The 22,029-nt window shown below is 53.7% G+C and overlaps 2 protein-coding genes across 4 annotated transcripts; one reads left to right on the top strand and one right to left on the bottom strand.

Annotated features, from left to right (window-relative positions):
- Positions 1–2,370: 2,370 nt before the first annotated feature.
- Positions 2,371–5,824, bottom strand: LOC142663106 (uncharacterized). Its single transcript, XM_075841406.1, has 2 exons — positions 4,825–5,824; positions 2,371–2,642 (listed from the first exon to the last, which is right to left on the bottom strand). The coding sequence occupies exons 1-2, from the start codon at positions 5,822–5,824 to the stop codon at positions 2,371–2,373; spliced, it is 1,272 nt and encodes a 423-aa protein (XP_075697521.1).
- ERCC1 (ERCC excision repair 1, endonuclease non-catalytic subunit) lies at positions 3,629–20,826 on the top strand. Of its 3 annotated transcripts, none has more exons than XM_075842283.1 (11): positions 3,629–3,690; positions 6,425–6,547; positions 7,671–7,780; positions 10,502–10,762; positions 14,392–14,495; positions 14,772–14,871; positions 14,949–15,025; positions 18,645–18,744; positions 18,984–19,055; positions 20,104–20,172; positions 20,635–20,826. In XM_075842283.1, exons 3-11 carry the CDS (start codon positions 7,703–7,705, stop codon positions 20,686–20,688), a joined length of 915 nt encoding a protein of 304 aa, XP_075698398.1. In that variant the 5' UTR covers positions 3,629–3,690; positions 6,425–6,547; positions 7,671–7,702; the 3' UTR covers positions 20,689–20,826. The 3 variants fall into 3 exon arrangements, with proteins under 3 accessions (XP_075698398.1, XP_075698397.1, XP_075698399.1); XM_075842282.1 differs by having other exon boundaries at positions 10,418–10,762; XM_075842284.1 differs by lacking the exon at positions 3,629–3,690 and adding an exon at positions 3,785–3,835 and having other exon boundaries at positions 10,418–10,762.
- Positions 20,827–22,029: the final 1,203 nt, after the last annotated feature.

Raw genomic sequence — 22,029 nt, 5'->3', positions numbered from 1 at the left:
CACCCGCTACCATGGATGTATGAAGCCCACCCGCTAGCATGGATGTATGAAGCCCACCCGCTAGCATGGATGTATGAAGCCCACCCGCTACCATGGATGCATGAAGCCCACCCGCTACCATGGATGTATGAAGCCCTCCCGCTGCCATGGATGTATGAAGCCCACCCGCTACTATGGATGTATGAAGACCACCCGCTACCATGGATGTATGAAGACCACCCGCTGCCATGGATGTATGAAGCCCACCCGCTACCATGGATGTATGAAGCCCTCCCGCTGCCATGGATGTATGAAGCCTACCCGCTACCATGGATGTATGAAGACCACCCGCTACCATGGATGTATGAAGCCCACCCGCTACCATGGATGCATGAAGCCCTCCCGCTGCCATGGATGTATGAAGCCTACCCGCTACCATGGATGTATGAAGCCCACCCGCTACCATGGATGTATGAAGACCACCCGCTACCATGGATGTATGAAGCCCTACCGCTGCCATGGATGTATGAAGCCTACCCGCTACCATGGATGTATGAAGACCACCCGCTACCATGGATGCATGAAGCTCACCCGCTACCATGGATGTATGAAGCCCACCCACTACCATGGATGCATGAAGCCAACCCGCCACCATGGATGTATGAAGCCCACACGCTACCATGGATGTATGAAGACCACCCGCTACCATGGATGTATGAAGCCCACCTGCTACCATGGATGTATGAAGCCCTCCCGCTGCCATGGATGTATGAAGCCTACCCGCTACCATGGATGTATGAAGACCACCCGCTACCATGGATGTATGAAGCCCTCCCGCTGCCATGGATGTATGAAGCCCACCCGCTACCATGGATGCATGAAGCCCTCCCGCTGCCATGGATGTATGAAGCCTACCCGCTACCATGGATGTATGAAGCCCACCCGCTACCATGGATGTATGAAGACCACCCGCTACCATGGATGTATGAAGCCCACCCGCTACCATGGATGCATGAAGCCCTCCCGCTGCCATGGATGTATGAAGCCTACCCGCTACCATGGATGTATGAAGCCCACCCGCTACCATGGATGTATGAAGACCACCCGCTACCATGGATGTATGAAGCCCTACCGCTGCCATGGATGTATGAAGCCTACCCGCTACCATGGATGTATGAAGACCACCCGCTACCATGGATGCATGAAGCTCACCCGCTACCATGGATGTATGAAGCCCACCCACTACCATGGATGCATGAAGCCAACCCGCCACCATGGATGTATGAAGCCCACACGCTACCATGGATGTATGAAGACCACCCGCTACCATGGATGTATGAAGCCCACCTGCTACCATGGATGTATGAAGCCCTCCCGCTGCCATGGATGTATGAAGCCTACCCGCTACCATGGATGTATGAAGACCACCCGCTACCATGGATGTATGAAGCCCTCCCGCTGCCATGGATGTATGAAGCCCACCCGCTACCATGGATGCATGAAGCCCTCCCGCTGCCATGGATGTATGAAGCCTACCCGCTACCATGGATGTATGAAGCCCACCCGCTACCATGGATGTATGAAGACCACCCGCTACCATGGATGTATGAAGCCCACCCGCTACCATGGATGTATGAAGACCACCCGCTACCATGGATGTATGAAGCCTACCCGCTACCATGGATGTATGAAGACCACCCGCTACCATGGATGCATGAAGCCCTCCCGCTGCCATGGATGTATGAAGCCCACCCGCTACCATGGATGCATGAAGCCCTCCCGCTGCCATGGATGTATGAAGACCACCCGCTACCATGGATGTATGAAGACCACCCGCTACCATGGATGTATGAAGCCTACCCGCTGCCATGGATGTATGAAGCCCACCCGCTACCATGGATGCATGAAGCCCTCCCGCTGCCATGGATGTATGAAGCCCACCCGCTACCATGGATGCATGAAGCCCTCCCGCTGCCATGGATGTATGAAGCCTACCCGCTACCATGGATGTATGAAGACCACCCGCTACCATGGATGCATGAAGCCCACCCGCTACCATAGATGTATGAAGCCCACCCGCTACCATGGATGCATGAAGCCAACCCGCCACCATGGATGCATGAAGCCCACCCGTTACCATGGATGTATGAAGCCCACCCACTACCATGGATGCATGAAGCCAACCCGCCACCATGGATGTATGAAGTCCTCCCGCTAGCATGGATGTATGAAGAGGAAAGGTCATTACGATATGGAGAATACAGATCTTATAATCCGGCCTCCTGCTTGATAATCCAGAATGTCATGTAATACAGAGAATATAAGCGAATAAACCGTCCTTCACATGCGCTACTTCATGTGTGTGAACGATCCTGTAAGATCTCCGTTGCTCTACTCACGTCCGAGTTGCACCCGCGCGGGATCCGTTTTCACGGATAGAGTTGAGTCTGTTGAGGGATCCGTGAAAACGGAAGCAAACAGGACATGTTTACAACGGCCCCTCACACGGTCCACTGAGACGGCGGCTCCGCTGAGATACATGCGTCCGCGTGACAGCCGTTTCTTTAACGTCCGAGTTCCCACATTGCGTGAACGTTCCAGAATTTCCGCAGCGTTTCCAGTAGCAGTAAAGTGAATGAGGTTCAGAAAATCTCCGGCCCGCGCTGCGAAAAAAACCGCAGAAAAGTCGAGTGGAAAGCGTTCTGCTGGGCGACTTTCAATCCCGCAGCCTGACGGTTTATGCTGCACGTCCGGTGCGGAGACGCCGCGTGTTTGGCTCATAGACTTCAATGCGGAGCAGAAATTCCACAAGAGATTTGTGTTGCGGCTTGTACAGCGTTTACGGAGCGGAAACGCAGCAAAAAACGCTGGAAATCTGCAGGAGGCGTGTACTTCTCTGTAATCAATGGTTGACGCAGCAGAAACGCACTCTTTGAGCCGCCACGTGTTCCTTTTATCGCCGCTGCCTGGTACCATTTTGGGCACATTGGACTTTTTGATTCCTTTTTATTACGTTTTGTGGGAGGGACGAACAGAAAACGGTTATTCTGGCATTATTTTATTGCTATACATTTGTATTCTTTTGTAATCGTAGCGAACATATTTATAGCGCACAGGAAAACTATAAAAACCATTAGCAAAGAATGGCGTCATTTTTTTTTCCCATTATGCCCCTAAAACAATGAATAAAAGGTATTAAATACATTAGCGCTCGTAACGTCCTCGTAACGGACCGGTATTCAGGACAGGGAGATACAAAAAATAAGCTTAATGGAATAAAAGATTTCAATTATTTTGCTCTGGCGTACAATGGCAGCGTTAGCAAAAGTAACCAATCAGATTTCAGCTTTCATTTGTTTACCTGCTTTGACACTATGAAAGCTGGAGTCTGATTGGTTGCTCTGGGCATTATTGCTGTATAACTATCTATGAACATGAAGGACGTAGTTTCAGTAATGGACACCACTCAAACTCATTGTATGTTCCATGTTGCTACTTATATAACAATCCTCCGAGAATGACTCTTCCCTGGACCTGGTTTCAATCGATTCCCGGAGGTGTACCAACATGGCCGACTTAAGGCGTTTTGCGTGTACAAACATGGCCGTCGCTAGTAAACATACGACTACGCTTCCCAGCATGCGCTGTAACCCGACTTCCTGTTTACCCGGATGTAGTTGTGTGCGGCTGCCGGGGAATTGACAGAGTGAGGTGAGAAATGAACTGTAATATTGTTATTATATAACATGGGGGGAGGGGCTCTACTGGGGTCATTATTATTGACAGTATTATTATATTTATTGTGCTGCACGCGAGGGGGAGCGGGACTACAAGTCCCAGAATGCAAAGAGGCTGGGTATTAATGCGATATCTATTATCCCTTTCCCAGCCCAAGTCAGGGCCCAGTAGTATATGGGGGGGGTGTTTAACCCTTAACTGACCGGCATATTTTGGGCCTTAATGACAGCCATGTTTTTTATGGCGTTCGCCGTGTGGGTCAAATAACGTAGCGGTTTTATGGTTCGGGTCGTTGCGGAGGCGATCATACCAAATACATGTCGATTATTTTTGAAACCTTTTCATAATAAAGCGGATAAAGTGAGTTTTTCATGTTTTTTTACGTGGAATTTTTCATGATTTATTATAAAATGTCTTGATCTTTTTCCACGATGCGATCGTTTTGTGGCTTTTATAACACACGGCCGGCCGCACTTCTGTAGGACCTAATAGTCATACACTGATGGCAGACCCGGGGTTTTTTTTTTATTAGACTCCCGGTTGCTATGGAAACCATCGTCACCCCACAATAGCGCCGTGTGTGTGACAGAGCTCCCTCCCGGTTAAACCACTTAGATGTTATGGTCGCTATTGACCGTGGCATCTAAGGGGTGAAACGCGGTAGATCGGTCCTGTGTCGTGGATCGGTCCTGTGTCGTGGATCGGTCCTGTGTCGTGGATCGGGCCGGTGTAGCGGATCGGTGCGGTGTAGCGGATCGGTGCGGTGTAGCGGATCGGTGCGGTGTAGCGGACCGGTGCAGTGTAGCGGATCGGTGCGGTGTAGCGGATCGGTGCGGTGTAACGGATCGGTGCGGTGTAGCGGATCGGTGCGGTGTAGCGGTTCTGTGCGGTGTAGCGGATCTGTGCGGTGTAGCGGATCGGTGCGGTGTAGCGGATCGGTGCGGTGTAGCGGATCGGTGCGGTGTAGCGGATCGGTGCGGTGTAGCGGATCGGTGCGGTGTAGCGGATCGGTGCGGTGTAGCGGATCGGTGCGGTGTAGCGGATCGGTGCGGTGTAGCGGATCGGTGCGGTGTAGCGGATTGGTGCGGTGTAGCGGGGCGGTGTAACGGATCGGTGCGGTGTAGCGGATCGGTGCGGTGTAGCGGATCGGTGCGGTGTAGCGGATCGGTGCGGTGTAGCGGATCGGTGCGGTGTAGCGGATTGGTGCGGTGTAGCGGGGCGGTGTAACGGATCGGTGCGGTGTAGCGGATCGGTGCGGTGTAGCGGATCGGTGCGGTGTAGCGGATCGGTGCGGTGTAGCGGATCGGTGCGGTGTAGCGGATCGGTGCGGTGTAGCGGGGCGGTGTAACGGATCGGTGCGGTGTAGCGGATCGGTGCGGTGTAGCGGATCGGTGCGGTGTAGCGGATCGGTGCGGTGTAGCGGATCGGGCCGGTGTAGCGGATCGGTGCGGTGTAGCGGATCTGTGCGGTGTAGCGGATCGGTGCGGTGTAGCGGATCGGGCCGGTGTAGCGGATCGGTGCGGTGTAGCGGATCGGTGCGGTGTAGCGGATCGGTGCGGTGTAGCGGATCTGTGCGGTGTAGCGGATCGGTGCGGTGTAGCGGATCGGTGCGGTGTAGCGGATCGGGCCGGTGTAGCGGATCGGGCCGGTGTAGCGGATCGGTGCGGTGTAGCGGATCTGTGCGGTGTAGCGGATCGGTGCGGTGTAGCGGATCGGTGCGGTGTAGCGGATCTGTGCGGTGTAGCGGATCTGTGCGGTGTAGCGGATCTGTGCGGTGTAGCGGATCGGTGCGGTGTAGCGGATCGGGCCGGTGTAGCGGATCGGGCCGGTGTAGCGGATCGGGCCGGTGTAGCGGATCGGTGCGGTGTAGCGGATCGGGCCGGTGTAGCGGATCGGGCCGGTGTAGCGGATCGGTGCGGTGTAGCGGATCTGTGCGGTGTAGCGGATCGGTGCGGTGTAGCGGATCGGTGCGGTGTAGCGGATCTGTGCGGTGTAGCGGATCTGTGCGGTGTAGCGGATCTGTGCGGTGTAGCGGATCGGTGCGGTGTAGCGGATCGGGCCGGTGTAGCGGATCGGGCCGGTGTAGCGGATCGGGCCTCCACCACATGTTTGACGTTGCTCAGTATTTTTGTTGCAGGGAATATTACACCAAGAGGGAAACTGACTCCTTCGGATCGGGCCGGTGTCGTGGATCGGGCCGGTGTCGTGGATCGGTCCGGTGTAGGGGATCGGTCCGGTGTAGCGGATCGGTCCGGTGTAGCGGATCGGTCCGGTGTCGCGGATCGGTCCGGTGTCGCGGATCGGTCCCGTGTCGCGGATCGGTCCGGTGTAGCGGATCGGTCCGGTGTAGCGGATCGGGCCGGTGTAGCGGATCGGGCCGGTGTAGCGGATCGGGCCGGTGTAGCGGATCGGGCCGGTGTAGCGGATCGGGCCGGTGTAGCGGATCGGGCCGGTGTAACGGATCGGGCCGGTGTAGCGGATCGGGCCGGTGTAGCGGATCGGGTCGGTGTAACGGATCGGGCCGGTGTAGCGGATCGGTGCGGTGTAGCGGATCGGTGCGGTGTAGCGGATCGGTGCGGTGTAGCGGATCGGTGCGGTGTAGCGGATCGGTGCGGTGTAGCGGATCGGTGCGGTGTAGCGGATCGGTGCGGTGTAGCGGATCGGGCCTCCACCACACGTTTGACGTTGCTCAGTATTTTTGTTGCAGGGAATATTACACCAAGAGGGAAACTGACTCCTTCCGCTTGTGGGACGGCCGCGGAGCAAGGAGGCGGCACCCATGAGAGGAGGCGCGGGAGCGTTGCCAGGATCGGATGTCACCACGGCGATGGTAAGATTATCCATGTATAGTCTGTGTTTATGCCGGCGCGTCTTTGGTCATGTGTTGGAATGGGGCGGGCGTGTCGGGGAGTCACCGGTGATGCGTGGGAAAAGGGGAGGGGTTTAGGCGCATCTCAGGTCACGTGTGTGAAAGGCGTGGTCTCATTGGCTGGAGGGGGAAGAGGAGGATGCTGGGACTTGTAGGCTTTGAACATGCGCTGCAAAAAAAAAAACGTCCAGCTTTCCGGAGTGTTTGTATAAAGAGGCGCACTAGTGACCGATCCCCTGGACACCCGCTACTTCATGATCAGCGGGGATACTATTTATAGGATCTTCATATGGCGGTCCTCGTGATTCCTTATACAGCCTGGTAACGAGGGGGCCCCCGCGCGTGCTGCGCTCTACATTGTAGAAAGCTCGCAACTTCAGATGGGAATATCTCTTTAAAGAGGAGCGGTCCCTCTCCTGACACGTCCGTTTTACTAAATACTTCTATTCCCCATGAAATAATAATTCTGGAGCAACTGTTCTTAGAACTCTACATTGTGCCATTCCTCTGTTATTCCTCCTAGAAATATATGAATAAATTGACAACTGGGTGTTACCGGTTGGGGGTGTGTCCCTACACAGACTGACACTGACCAATCAGTGCTGACATAGGCTGTAGGACACGCCCCTTTGTCAAGAGAAAGGCGAACACTCAGTTGTCTATATATTCTCACATTTTTAGGAGGAATAACAGAGGGACAGCCCAACTCAGAGCTCTAAGAAAATATGTTCCAAAATTGTTATATTCTGAAGTATTTACCGAAACAGACGTGTCAGGAGAGTGGACCGGTCCTTGAAGTGGTACAAATTCAGAGTTAATAATGGGGACTCCCCGGTCAGGACTCTCATCCTGCCAGGTACACAGAGCATTCCCCTTGTCAAAGGGGCGTGTCCCTACAGTCTCACTGTCAGCCCTGATTGGACAATGTTAGAGACACCCCTAACTGGTAACACCAAGTTGGCAATTTATTCATAAATTTCTAGGAGGAATAACAGAGGAACGGCACAATGTAGAGTTATAAGAGAGGATTCTGTAGAGTTGTTGTTTTATGGGGAACACTCCGTCACTATCTTCACTTTTCTAGATCCCGACGAGTTCTCCTTAATCAGCCTGAAGATGGAGATCCCGAGAGGACCAGCCGAAGGCGAGAACAAGCGCTTCATCATTCCCTCTGAGGAACCTGCGGGGGTCCCGGTGAGGAAACGTGATCGCTATAATCTACAGCCGCCCATATACAGTGCCCGCCGGGTGCCAGGGTCACGACTGACGTGTACATGTGGTTATTAGTCGGGTGTGGTCAGCCGGTTCCCCGATGTTAGATGTTTCGGGGTGTTGGGATCATCATGCCGATCCTTTGTTCCGGCAGGTCCCGCCCCCTATTAATAACACATGCATGCTGGGACAATGTTATTAATGTTATACCTGCGTTGATTATCGGTGCCCCCCGAGTAAGACAACATGAGAGCCCTTTTACACGGGCAGATATTCAAGCTCAGACGAGAAACGGGAGAAGAAATGCCCCGGGCCTTGGGCCCTATAACCATGACGAGGAGAGCCATGTGGCTTACCATGACAGCCTCCCGCTCCTCGATCTCTCCCGCTCGCTGGTAACATCTCCAGTCAGACAAGCCGACCCATGAGCAGGCGTGGCCCATCTTGCGGCCCCTCTCCCCGTCTCCTCAGCCCGCAGACTCCTATCTTGATTGTGGAGTTCTCCAGTCAGTGGTTCCTCTGGCCCGGCCCTCAGATTGTTCTACATGACGCCGGACGATGTCTCTTCTCCCTTGTCACGGAGACTTTATACTCTAATGTGGCCCTTTAATATAAAGAAACTTCTGACCATTATAGACATGAAGTTGTGATCGGTGGGAGTTCGGGTGCCGAGACCTCCAACGTTTGCTAGAACAAAGGGGTACAAGGTGCGGAGGCGTTATTCTTTACTCTGCAACACTTGGGGCATGTGGAGAGATGAAGATGGGCCGAATCATGGTGTGCCCCTTCCCAGCAGTGGCCCGTGGACCCGTATTCCCACTGATCACAACTGGCTTGTCTTTATGACACGTGAGCAGTGACTCTTCAGTGAGATCCAGCACCCCCGAGACTTGCACCACCTGCGGACGTCCGTCTGGCTGTTTTATTCCGGTCCTGGAGGTCCTGGGCTTCTTTCAGGGCATGGCAATGTGGGACTCTCTTAATGGTGGATGTAGACACTTTGGTAGCTGATCTTTGAAGGTCCTTCACCATTTCCTTTGGACCATTCGGACCAGAAAAATGTTTGGAAATTGATCCTAAGGGGGATCCGGACTCGTGGTGGTGCGCCATTTTATTTTTTTTCTCAAGGGTTTTTTGAGTTTTTGTTTTTTTCCCCATTTGTATCAAGGGCAAAAAGACAGGGTGAGCGCAGGCGTAGGCGTAACCCCTTACCGCATGTTGACTTAATAATACATCAACGGATAGTTGAGGCCCCTATTAAGTCAAGGTGATTGCAGTGCCACGCTGCCACTATGTGGTGGACGGCTGTAATACACGGCCACACGCCTGCCGCCACTGCTGGGGTCGGAGTAACTCTGTGTCCTGATCAAATCTGATTGCGGCATAGTTCACACTAACCAATCTTTATTGAGAAGAACCGATTGGTCAGTAACCAGGCTGTGTGTGCCTTTATTTGTTGGGCAAAGCACCTGTGAAACCCAATCTCCCGGTCCAGGTGTTAGTTTAGTTACATTGTGTTTGTCTATAACTGTGACTCCAATCACACCACATTTTATAAGTAATCCGGTCATTCCCTTCCTTTTCCTTGTAACGGTATGACCCCGTCCTTTTCCTTGTAACGGTATGACCCCGTCCTTTTCCTTGTAACGGTATGACCCCGTCCTTTTCCTTGTAACGGTATGACCCCGTCCTTTTCCTTGTAACGGTATGACCCCGTCCTTTTCCTTGTAACGGTATGACCCCGTCCTTTTCCTTGTAACGGTATGACCCCGTCCTTTTCCTTGTAACGGTATGACCCCGTCCTTTTCCTTGTAACGGTATGACCCCGTCCTTTTCCTTGTAACGGTATGACCCCGTCCTTTTCCTTGTAACGGTATGACCCGTCCTTTTCCTTGTAACGGTATGACCCCGTCCTTTTCCTTGTAACGGTATGACCCCGTCCTTTTCCTTGTAACGGTATGACCCCGTCCTTTTCCTTGTAACGGTATGACCCGTCCTTTTCCTTGTAACGGTATGACCCCGTCCTTTTCCTTGTAACGGTATGACCCCGTCCTTTTCCTTGTAACGGTATGACCCCGTCCTTTTCCTTGTAACGGTATGACCCCGTCCTTTTCCTTGTAACGGTATGACCCGTCCTTTTCCTTGTAACGGTATGACCCCGTCCTTTTCCTTGTAACGGTATGACCCCGTCCTTTTCCTTGTAACGGTATGACCCCGTCCTTTTCCTTGTAACGGTATGACCCCGTCCTTTTCCTTGTAACGGTATGACCCCGTCCTTTTCCTTGTAACGGTATGACCCCGTCCTTTTCCTTGTAACGGTATGACCCGTCCTTTTCCTTGTAACGGTATGACCCCGTCCTTTTCCTTGTAACGGTATGACCCCGTCCTTTTCCTTGTAACGGTATGACCCCGTCCTTTTCCTTGTAACGGTATGACCCCGTCCTTTTCCTTGTAACGGTATGACCCCGTCCTTTTCCTTGTAACGGTATGACCCCGTCCTTTTCCTTGTAACGGTATGACCCCGTCCTCTACCTCCACGTAGTTGTCATCTTTTGTGGGGCCATTCATGATATGACTTGTCCACTATGTTTTTACGAGGTTTCAGTTGTTCTTTTATAGGTACGTTCCCTGTTTCAGGCCCCGGCAGCCATTCAGCCGTCCGCTGTGGGGTCATCTGGGAGTTATGCAGATTACATTTTTCAGAAAGCTCCTGAGCGGAGACCTCCAGGGCAGAAGTCGGGTCCGGACTCAGGACAGAAACCTCCGTGTGAAAAGTTGCATTTGGGCTTAAAACTCGCGACCGATTTAGACCCAGAATCAAAATCCCAATGTGAGAGCCCATCCCCCGGCCTGAAACTGAGGACTCACGATGAAAAGGAGAACCCGCAGAATGTGGCCGCTTCATCCATCCCAGGTGTTCGGCCTGGAGGCGGGAGGAGCGGCATTGTGGTCAGCCCTCGACAGGTGACGTAGAGAACGCAGTGTATCAGCATTTTCCTTCCTCTAGATATTTGCTGCGGATTCTCCTCCACGTGGGGCAGGAATTGACTTGCGCTGAAGAATTTTTCATTCGGAACGTGTCAATTTAGGCTGCGGAATAGTTGCGCATTTGTTGCAGATTTTCCCCATTGACTTTAATAGGAAGAAAAAAATTAGAAACAAATGGTAAATGCCACGGTTTTTTTTCTGCAGTTCCACAGCAAAAATGGCAACTAAAAGGGGAAAAAACAACTTTGCACCTTGAAACAAAAAAATATTATACACTCCTCCCCCGGTGACACATGATCACTAGGAACACTGGGGGGGGCGTGGTTATGTAATGACACATGATCACTAGGAACACTGGAGGGGCGTGGTTACGTGATGACATGATCACTAGGAATGCTTGGGGGCGTGGTTACGTGATGACACATTATCACTGGGGGGCGTGGTTATGTAATGACACGATCACTAGGAACGCTTGAGTGCGTGGTTACGTGATGACACATGATCACTTGGAACACTGGGGGCGTGGTTATGTAATGACACATGATCACTAGGAACACTGGGGGGCGTGGTTATGTAATGACACGATCACTAGGAACGCTTGAGGGCGTGGTTACGTGATGACACATGATCACTAGGAACACTGGGGGGCGTGGTTATGTAATGACACATGATCACTAGGAACACTGGGGGCGTGGTTATGTAATGCCACATGATCACTGGGGGGCGTGGTTATGTAATGCCACATGATCACTGGGGGGCGTGGTTATGTAATGACACATGATCACTAGGAACACTGGGGGTGTGGTTACGTGATGACACATGATCACTAAGAAGGCATGGGGGCGTGGTTATGTAATGACACAAGATCACTAGGAACACTGGAGGGGCGTGGTTATGTAATGACACATGATCACTGGGGGTGTGGTTATGTTCTGACACATGATCACTAGGAACACTGGGGGGCATGGTTATGTAATGACACGATCACTAGGAACACTGGGGGGCATGGTTATGTAATGACACGATCACTAGGAACACTGGGGGGCGTGGTTATGTAATGACACGATCACTAGGAACACTGGGGGGCGTGGTTATGTAATGACACATGATCACTAAGAAGGCATGGGGGCGTGGTTATGTAATGACACAAGATCACTAGGAACACTGGAGGGGCGTGGTTATGTAATGACACATGATCACTGGGGGTGTGGTTATGTTCTGACACATGATCACTAGGAACACTGGGGGGCATGGTTATGTAATGACACGATCACTAGGAACACTGGGGGGCGTGGTTATGTAATGACACGATCACTAGGAACACTGGGGGGCGTGGTTATGTAATGACACGATCACTAGGAACACTGGGGGGCGTGGTTATGTAATGACACATGATCACTAGGAACACTGGGGGCGTGGTTATGTAATGGCACATGATCACTAGGAACACTGGGGGCGTGGTTATGTAATGACACATGATCACTAGGAACACTGGGGGTGTGGTTATGTAATGACACGATCACTAGGAACACTGGGGGCGTGGTTATGTAATGACACATGATCACTAGGAACACTGGGTATGGTTATCTAATGACACATGATCACTAGGAACACTGGGGGGGGCGTGGTTACATGACACATGAGCACTAGGAACGCTTGGGGGCGTGGTTACGTGATGACATGATCACTAGGAATGCTTGGGGGCGTGGTTACGTGATGACACATTATCACTGGGGGGCGTGGTTATGTAATGACACGATCACTAGGAACGCTTGAGTGCGTGGTTACGTGATGACACATGATCACTTGGAACACTGGGGGCGTGGTTATGTAATGACACATGATCACTAGGAACACTGGGGGGCGTGGTTATGTAATGACACGATCACTAGGAACGCTTGAGGGCGTGGTTACGTGATGACACATGATCACTAGGAACACTGGGGGGCGTGGTTATGTAATGACACATGATCACTAGGAACACTGGGGGGGCTTGGTTACGTGATGACACGATCACTAGGAACACTGGGGGGCGTGGTTACGTGATGACACAACTACAGGTAGCCCGATCATCAATCACATGATGACACAAATGAGGGGTGTTTGACCTGCAGTATTATAATGTGAGTGACCCGATCATCGATCACGTGGTGACACCTGCAGTATTATAATGTGAGTGACCCGATCATCGATCACGTGGTGACACCTGCAGTATTATAATGTGAGTGACCCGATCATCGATCACGTGGTGACACCTGCAGTATTATAATGGGAGTGACCCTATCATCGATCACGTGGTGACACCTGCAGTATTATAATGGGAGTGACCCGATCATCGATCACGTGGTGACACCTGCAGTATTATAATGGGAGTGACCCTATCATCGATCACGTGGTGACACCTGCAGTATTATAATGGGAGTGACCCGATCATCGATCACGTGGTGACACCTGCAGTATTATAATGTGAGTGACCCGATCATCGATCACGTGGCGACACCTGCAGTATTATAATGGGAGTGACCCGATCATCGATCACGTGGTGACACCTGCAGTATTATAATGGGAGTGACCCGATCATCGATCACGTGGTGACACCTGCAGTATTATAATGGGAGTGACCCTATCATCGATCACGTGGTGACACCTGCAGTATTATAATGGGAGTGACCCGATCATCGATCACGTGGTGACACCTGCAGTATTATAATGTGAGTGACCCGATCATCGATCACGTGGCGACACCTGCAGTATTATAATGGGAGTGACCCGATCATCGATCACGTGGTGACACCTGCAGTATTATAATGTGAGTGACCCGATCATCGATCACGTGGCGACACCTGCAGTATTATAATGGGAGTGACCCGATCATCGATCACGTGGTGAAACCTGCAGTATTATAATGGGAGTGACCCGATCATCGATCACGTGGTGACACCTGCAGTACTATAATGGGAGTGACCCGATCATCGATCACGTGGTGACACCTGCAGTATTATAATGGGAGTGACCCGATCATCGATCACGTGGTGACACATGCAGTATTATAATGGGAGTGACCCGATCATCGATCACGTGGTGACACCTGCAGTATTATAATGTGAGTGACCCGATCATCGATCACGTGGCGACACCTGCAGTATTATAATGGGAGTGACCCGATCATCGATCACGTGGTGACACCTGCAGTATTATAATGTGAGTGACCCGATCATAGATCACGTGGCGACACCTGCAGTATTATAATGGGAGTGACCCAATCATCGATCACGTGGTGACACCTGCAGTATTATAATGGGAGTGACCCGATCATCGATCACGTGGTGACACCCGCAGTATTATAATATTATAATGGTAGTGTACAGGTCCTGGTTTATGAGGAGTTCCCGCTCTGTGACACTTGTATCTTTGAGGATCCCACATAGTGATTTCAGTAATAATCGGGTCAGCTTTTGTTTGACAGCCGGGGGTGGATGGCAGATTACAGGAAGGGCGACACCTAGTGGCAGTAAATGATGAAGTTGTTCCACTATTAATAAGTTGCTGAGTCCATGAAAGGTCCGTCTTCTCTGTTCTGACCTCGCTGCCCCGTTTTATTGCAGAGGGGGAACCCACTTCTTAAGCATGTTCGGAATATACCTTGGGAGTTTGGAGAGATTGTGCCGGATTATTTACTGGGGGAGACGTGTTGCGCCCTCTTTCTTAGGTGAGTAACATATAAAGTATAATCTTTTTTTTGCCAAGTTTGAGTCACTTTGTAAAATGAGGTTCTCATAGCGCTGCCTGTCAATTGCAATACCGCTCTTCACCACTGCAGGCAGCAGATGATTGTTTCCCACAGCCTGTATATAGTGTATAGAACGGAGCTGCCGCCTATAGATGTTCCCTTCTTATACTCGGATCAGTGTGAGTTGTTGTCATTTACGGTCTGTGGATTTATTGACCGTCCGTTCCGTTGTCCGATGTTCTCTTCTTTTTCTAGTTTGCGATATCACAACCTGAATCCGGAGTACGTGCACACGCGGCTGCGATCTTTGGGTCAGTCCTACGCTCTCCGCGTTCTTCTGGTGCTGGTGGATGTGGTAAGACACACGTTCGCGCCGTTACTCGGGGGCAGGGGGCACATTTACATTATTTTGTTCCCTCTTTATTTTTGCAGAAGGACCCACATTTTACACTGAAAGAGTTGGCCAAGATCTGTATCCTGTCAGACGTCACGCTGATCCTGAGCTGGAGGTAGGAGGGAGCGCCACTAGTCTGTCTGGTCACATGTTACCCCCGGGCAGCGGAGGATACGGGGGGGACGGAGCTGTAGGTAGGAGGAAGCGCCACTAGTCTGTCCGGTCTCATGTTACCCCAGGGCAGCGGAGGATACGGGGGGGACGGAGCTGGAGGTAGGAGGGAGCGCCACTAGTCTGTCTGGTCTCATGTTACCCTGGGGCAGCGGAGGATACGGGGGGGGACGGAGCTGGAGGTGGGAGAGAGCGCCACTAGCCTGTCCGGTCACATGTTACCCCGGGGCAGCGGAGGATACGGGGGGGACGGAGCTGGAGGTGGGAGAGAGCGCCACTAGCCTGTCCGGTCACATGTTACCCCGGAGCAGCGGAGGATACGGGGGAGGGGGCGCTGGATGTAGGAGAGAGCGCCACTAGCCTGTCTGGTCACATGTTACCCCGGGGCAGCGGAGGATATGGGGGGGGTGGAGCAGGAGAGAGTGCCACTAGTCTGTCCGGTCTCATGTTACCCTGGGGCAGCGGAGGATACGGGGGGGCGGAGCAGGAGAGAGTGCCACTAGTCTGTCCGGTCTCATGTTACCCCGGGGCAGCGGAGGATACGGGGGGGACGGAGCTGGAGGTAGGAGGGAGCGCCACTAGCCTGTCCGGTCACATGTTACCCCGGGGCAGCGGAGGATACGGGGGGGCGGAGCTGGAGGTAGGAGGGAGCGCCACTAGCCTGTCCGGTCTCATGTTACCCCGGGGCAGCGGAGGATACGGGGGGGACGGAGCTGGAGGTGGGAGAGAGCGCCACTAGCCTGTCCGGTCACATGTTACCCCGGAGCAGCGGAGGATACGGGGGAGGGGGGCGCTGGATGTAGGAGAGAGTGCCACTAGCCTGTCCGGTCACATGTTACCCCGGGGCAGCGGAGGATACGGGGGGGGGCGGAGCAGGAGAGAGCGCCACTAGCCTGTCCCGTCTCATGTTACCCCGGGGCAGCGGAGGATACGGGGGGGACGGAGCTGGAGGTAGGAGAGAGCGCCACTAGTCTGTCCGGTCACATGTTACCCCGGGGCAGCGGAGGATACGGGGGGGACGGAGCTGGAGGTAGGAGGGAGCACCACTAGCCTGTCCGGTCACATATTACCCCGGGGCAGCGGAGGATACAGGGGGGAACGGACACTGAGCTGGAGGTAGGAGGGAGCGCCACTAGTCTGTCCGGTCTCATGTTACCCCGGGGCAGCGGAGGATACGGGGGACGACGACACTGAGCTGGAGGTAGGAGAGAGCGCCACTAGCCTGTCAGGTCACATGTTACCCCGGGGCAGCGGAGGATACGGGGTCGGGGACACTGAGCTGGAGGTAGGAGAGAGCGCCACTAGCCTGTCAGGTCACATGTTACCCCGGGGCAGCGGAGGATACGGGGACGACGACGACACTGAGCTGGAGATAGGAGAGAGCGCCACTAGCCTGTCAGGTCACATGTTACCCCGGGGCAGCGGAGGATACGGGGGGGACGACGACACTGAGCTGGAGGTAGGAGAGAGCGCCACTAGCCTGTCAGGTCACATGTTACCCCGGGGCAGCGGAGGATACGGGGGGGGCGACGACACGGAGCTGGAGGTAGGAGAGAGCGACACTAGCCTGTCCGGTCACATGTTACCCCGGGGCAGCGGAGGATACGGGGGGGACGGAGCTGGAGGTAGGAGGGAGCGCCACTAGCCTGTCAGGTCACATGTTACCCCGGGGCAGCGGAGGATACGGGGGACGATGACACGGAGCTGGAGGTAGGAGAGAGCGCCACTAGCCTGTCAGGTCACATGTTACCCCGGGGCAGCGGAGGATACGGGGGGGACGACGACACTGAGCTGGAGGTAGGAGAGAGTGCCACTAGCCTGTCAGGTCACATGTTACCCCGGGGCAGCGGAGGATACGGGGGGGACGACGACACGGAGCTGGAGGTAGGAGAGAGTGCCACTAGCCTGTCCGGTCACATGTTACCCCGGGGCAGCGGAGGATACGGGGGGGACGGAGCTGGAGGTAGGAGGGAGCGCCACTAGCCTGTCAGGTCACATGTTACCCCGGGGCAGCGGAGGATACGGGGGACGACGACACGGAGCTGGAGGTAGGAGAGAGCGCCACTAGCCTGTCCGGTCACATGTTACCCCGGGGCAGCGGAGGATACGGGGACGACGACACGGAGCTGGAGGTAGGAGAGAGCGCCACTAGTCTGTCCGGTCTCATGTTACCCTGGGGCAGCGGAGGATACGGGGGGGACGACACGGAGCTGGAGGTAGGAGAGAGCGCCACTAGCCTGTCAGGTCACATGTTACCCCGGGGCAGCGGAGGATCCGGGGGGGGCGCTGATCCTGAGCTGGAGGTAGGAGAGGGCGCCACTAGTCTGTCCGGTCTCCTGTTACCCCGGGGCAGCGGAGGATACGGGGGGAGGGGGGGGCGGAGCTGGAGGTAGGAGGGAGCGCCACTAGTCTGTCCGGTCACATGTTACCCCGGGGCAGCGGAGAATACGGGGGGGGGGGGCACGTCAGTTTATAGGATTTGATTCAGTATTTTAATGTAAACTGTGTCAGGGTTTTCTCTGGTGTCGTCCGGGTGAGCACCCAATATGGCGGAGAAGTAAACAGAGAGAGCAATGGAAGACGCTGGGTCTGATCAATCAACGTGTGCGTCACTTATCTGGGAAGGGGTGGCAGCAGGATGCATTATGGGAAGACAAGCCAGCGGGGGCAGGAGGCTGATCTGGACAATGTTCTGCGGGAAACCTTGTGTCCTGACGTTCATGTGGCTGTGAGACGTACCCCCGACCTAAACATTGCTGCAGACCCCCCCCTTCATGGCAGCGCTATTCCCTAATGGCAGTGCCCTCTGTCAGCATCATAATGCCCCCGCCACGCTGCAGGATAGTGCCCCCGCCACGCTGCAGGATAGTGCCCCCGCCACACTGCAGGATAGTGCCCCCGTCACGCTGCAGGATAGTGCCCCCGTCACGCTGCAGGATAGTGCCCCCGCCACGCTGCAGGATAGTGCCCCCGCCACGCTGCAGGATAGTGCCCCCGCCACGCTGCAGGATAGTGCCCCCGCCACGCTGCAGGATAGTGCCCCCGCCACGCTGCAGGATAGTGCCCCCGCCACGCTGCACGATAGTGCCCCCGTCACGCTGCAGGATAGTGCCCCCGCCACGCTGCAGGATAGAGCCCCCGTCACGCTGCAGACATTGTTCAACGTGGCAAAGTGTTCAAGGTGATGACTTGTCTCAAAATTCCCAGATCTCAATCTGATCGATCATCTGTGGGAGGTGCTGGAAAAACCAATCCGATCTCTGGAGTCCACACCTCACAGGAACCCCAATCATCACTAGAACAGTGGTCCCAACCCCCCTTTCTCCTAACTGCACCCCCCAGTGAGAAGGAACGGGAGTGCTTGGCGGACTCCATCCTAGACATTGAAAGATGGACTGCCGCTGCGTTCACAACCACAGTAATGAGGAGTGGGGCCCCCAGCGATCAGACCCTTATCACGAGGATCGGTGATTAGGATCTGCTGCTAACGACGTCTTGTGCCAGACGGGACAGGAACCTTCAGAGATCTCGTGGTCTGACCTTTGTATATTGGTTTCTTCTAGTCCAGAGGAGGCCGCACGATACCTGGAGACGTATAAATGCTACGAACAGAAGCCGGCGGACGCCCTCAAGGAAAGGCTGGAAAGTGACCTGATATCCAGGGTGAGACGGGGGAGTCGGCAGTGAGGGGCCGGCAGGGAGGAGCCGGCAGTGAGGGGCAGCGCGGGAGGTGCTGGCAGTGAAGAGCCGGCAGGGAGGGGTAGCGTGGGAGGAGCCGGCAGTGAGGGGCAGCGCGGGAGGAGCCGGCAGGGAGGGGCCGGCAGTGAGGGAGGAGCCGGCAGGGAGGGGCAGCGCTGGATCGCTGCGCTCCGGTCACTCACTTTCTCTCTGGTTTATTACAGATCACAGACTGCGTCACCACCGTGAAGTCCGTCAACAAGACCGACAGCGTCACCTTATTCACCACATTTGGGGTCAGTTTGTGACTTTTCCGTCTCTTTGTTTGTACATCCGGATCATCGACCTTTATCATAAGGAGATCTCATCCGTTTCTGGGTTTTCGTCTTTACAACATCCACCGTGCAGTAAAAACGTCGTGTTACTTAATTCTGCGGGTCGATACCGTTCCGAAAACACCAAATTTATAGACGTTTTTTTATATATTTTACCAGTTTTGCAAAGAGAAAACAATTTGTTAAAAAAAAGTTGTGTCGTATTCGGAGCCAGAACGTTATTATTTTTCCGTGGATTCCTCGGTGGGAGGGCTTCTTTTTTGCGCGCTGAGCTGAAGTTTATACCGTTTTGGGTACATGTGACTTTTTGTGATCACTTTTTCCATATTTGGGAGATAAAGTGACCAAAAGAACAGCAATTCTGTATTTTTTCATTGGATTTTTTCCAGCGTTCACCGTGCGGGTCAAATAACGTTATATTAGAACAGTCTGGACTTTTACGGACGCAGCGATACTAATTACGTTGTGTTGTTTTACTAGACCCCCTAGGGACTTGATAAAGAGATGATTGGATCGCTTGTACGACGTACGGCAATACTTGTGTTTTGCAGCGTATTGTGCCATTTACTGCCTCTGGCTGGGCTCACATTACGCCCCCAGGCTGCCACGACCACCATTGGCACCCTGCAATCGCAGGTCGGCCGCCCCCCTATTTTTATTTTTTTTTACGGCCTAGATGTCGTGGTCGGTATTGACCACAGCATCTAAGTGGTTAATGAGTAACCTCTGATCCTGGCCGTGATGTGTTTGCTGTATGTGTCTCAGTCGCTGCGCCCGCTCCATACTCCCCCTTGGCGGCTGTCTTTACGTTACGTGGTATGTCGCCCAGGAGTGTTTTTGGCTTTGCTTTGATCCCGACGCCCGCTAATAACCAATAATAAACATTGAAGGGTTTCTGATGATTCCGATGATCAGCGGGGGTCGGACCCCACAAAACAAACCTGTTTAAAGCCCAGGACTCTACAAGCTGATGTCCTCACCCCTGACGCTATGTACCTTGTCCCTGCAGACGCTGGCGGACCTTGCACATGCATCTCGAGAAGATCTGTCTCTTTGTCCAGGACTTGGACCCCAAAAAGTAAGTCCAGTTTTGTATACGGCTAAATCACTGTAGTATGTCCCTTCCCCTCCCCCGAGATCCCTGCATCTTCAATATGGGACAGCAGAGAAAAGGTTTGGGAAACGTAAAAGAAACCAGCGCCTCCTCCAGGTCTAGTAATAAACTCCACCGGTGTTTTCAGCCACACCACCCCGAGCCACACCGGATCCCACCAGGTAGTACTCGGATGGCCATTGAATAGTCGAATGTAATACAACAGTTCCCCTGTAGTGGCCACTGCAGAGGAAATCAACAGCAAGTCCCGGCCAAATCGGCAGTTTGCTGGAGTTGTGGAACCTGCGGCGATCACGTGATCGCTGCTGCTCTCTTATTATCGCTGATGAGATGAACTCTCCAGGACGCCATGAATACAGATTAGGAAGAGTGACAGGGTTTCCATGCTGCTGATGTTCTTCATGAAGCTTTCTTTGTATCCTTTAGGCTAAGAGACTGTTTGACGCCCTCCATGAACCGTTCTTAAAAGCCAAAAAGTGACCAGTCCGGAGAAGGACGGCCCGGCTGGTCAGACAGACAATATGGACTGGACACTTTCTCAGATATTTTTTATTGTGTAGTAAATATAAATGGGATATGGATTGTATAATAAATGTTCTATTACTGCAGGAGGTTTAATCACAGTAGTTCGGAGTGTGTAGACAGGAAACGGAGAACGCTGCCGGTGCAGCAATGAACATACACTAATATATACATACACATATACTTTACAGCACAGGGTAGACGTGCGAGGCCCCGCTCCTCACCCCCGAGCCCCGCTCCTCACCCCCGAGCCCCACTCCTCACCCCCGAACCCGCTCCTCACCCCCGAGCTCCGCTCCTCACCCCCGAGCCCCGCTCCTCACCCCCGAGCTCCGCTCCTCACCCCCGAGCCCCGCTCCTCACCCCCGAGCCCCGCTCCTCACCCCCGAGCCCCGCTCCTCACCCCCGAGCCCCGCTCCTCACCCCCGAGCCCGAGCCTCACCCCGAGCTCCGCTCCTCACCCCGAGCTCCGCTCCTCACCCCGCTCCTCACCCCGCTCCTCACCCCCGAGCTCCGCTCCTCGCTCCTCACCCCCGAGCCCCGCTCCTCACCCAGAGCCCCGCTCCTCACCCCCGAGCTCCGCTCCTCGCCCCGCTCATCACCCCCGAGCCCCGCTCCTCACCCCGAGCCTCACCGCCGGTCCCAGGTATTGCTTGGTTTACGTGATGAGGACATTACTGGACACAGAGCTGGATGACCCGTCACAGGACGAGGGAGGCGGGAGAGGGTGTTTGCATAGGGTGGTAATGGGGCGGCTTTACTGCAACCGCTGTAAACCTGAACATATATACACATGGCTTATATGACATGACAGCACTAAACCCCACTTCTCCATTAAAGGGGAACTCCACCCAAATAAAATACAATGGAGAGTGGAAGTGTTTGAAGGAACCTGCACAAGTTTCCGCTTTGTCTGGCAGCCCCGTTCCCGTTCATCCGCAGTGAAAGCCGAGCAGCGTGGTAAGACAATACATAGAGAAGGCACGGGCTGGTACTGCGCATCGTTTACAAGCCTTCCTTGTATGTATTGTCTATATATAAAAGTGAAACCACCATGAGAACAGTCTTCATTAGAAATCTCCTACCGTTTTGTGTCTACAGTTCCTATACAGACCTATGTGTCTCCATGGTAACAGACTACAACAAACCCTGTGTAGTCTGATCCTGCAGTCCACTTTGCCCCCATGTCTTACTAGAATACATTCTGTGGAGTAGGACTGCAGGATCAGACTACACAGGGTTTGTTGTAGTCTGTTACCATGGAGACACATAGGTCTGTATAGGAACTGTAGACACAAA

The sequence above is a fragment of the Rhinoderma darwinii genome, chromosome 11 (assembly GCF_050947455.1).
Source record: "Rhinoderma darwinii isolate aRhiDar2 chromosome 11, aRhiDar2.hap1, whole genome shotgun sequence".
In the NCBI taxonomy this organism is placed as follows: Eukaryota; Metazoa; Chordata; class Amphibia; order Anura; family Rhinodermatidae; genus Rhinoderma; species Rhinoderma darwinii.
This window is presented reverse-complemented; position numbering and strand designations above follow the sequence as displayed.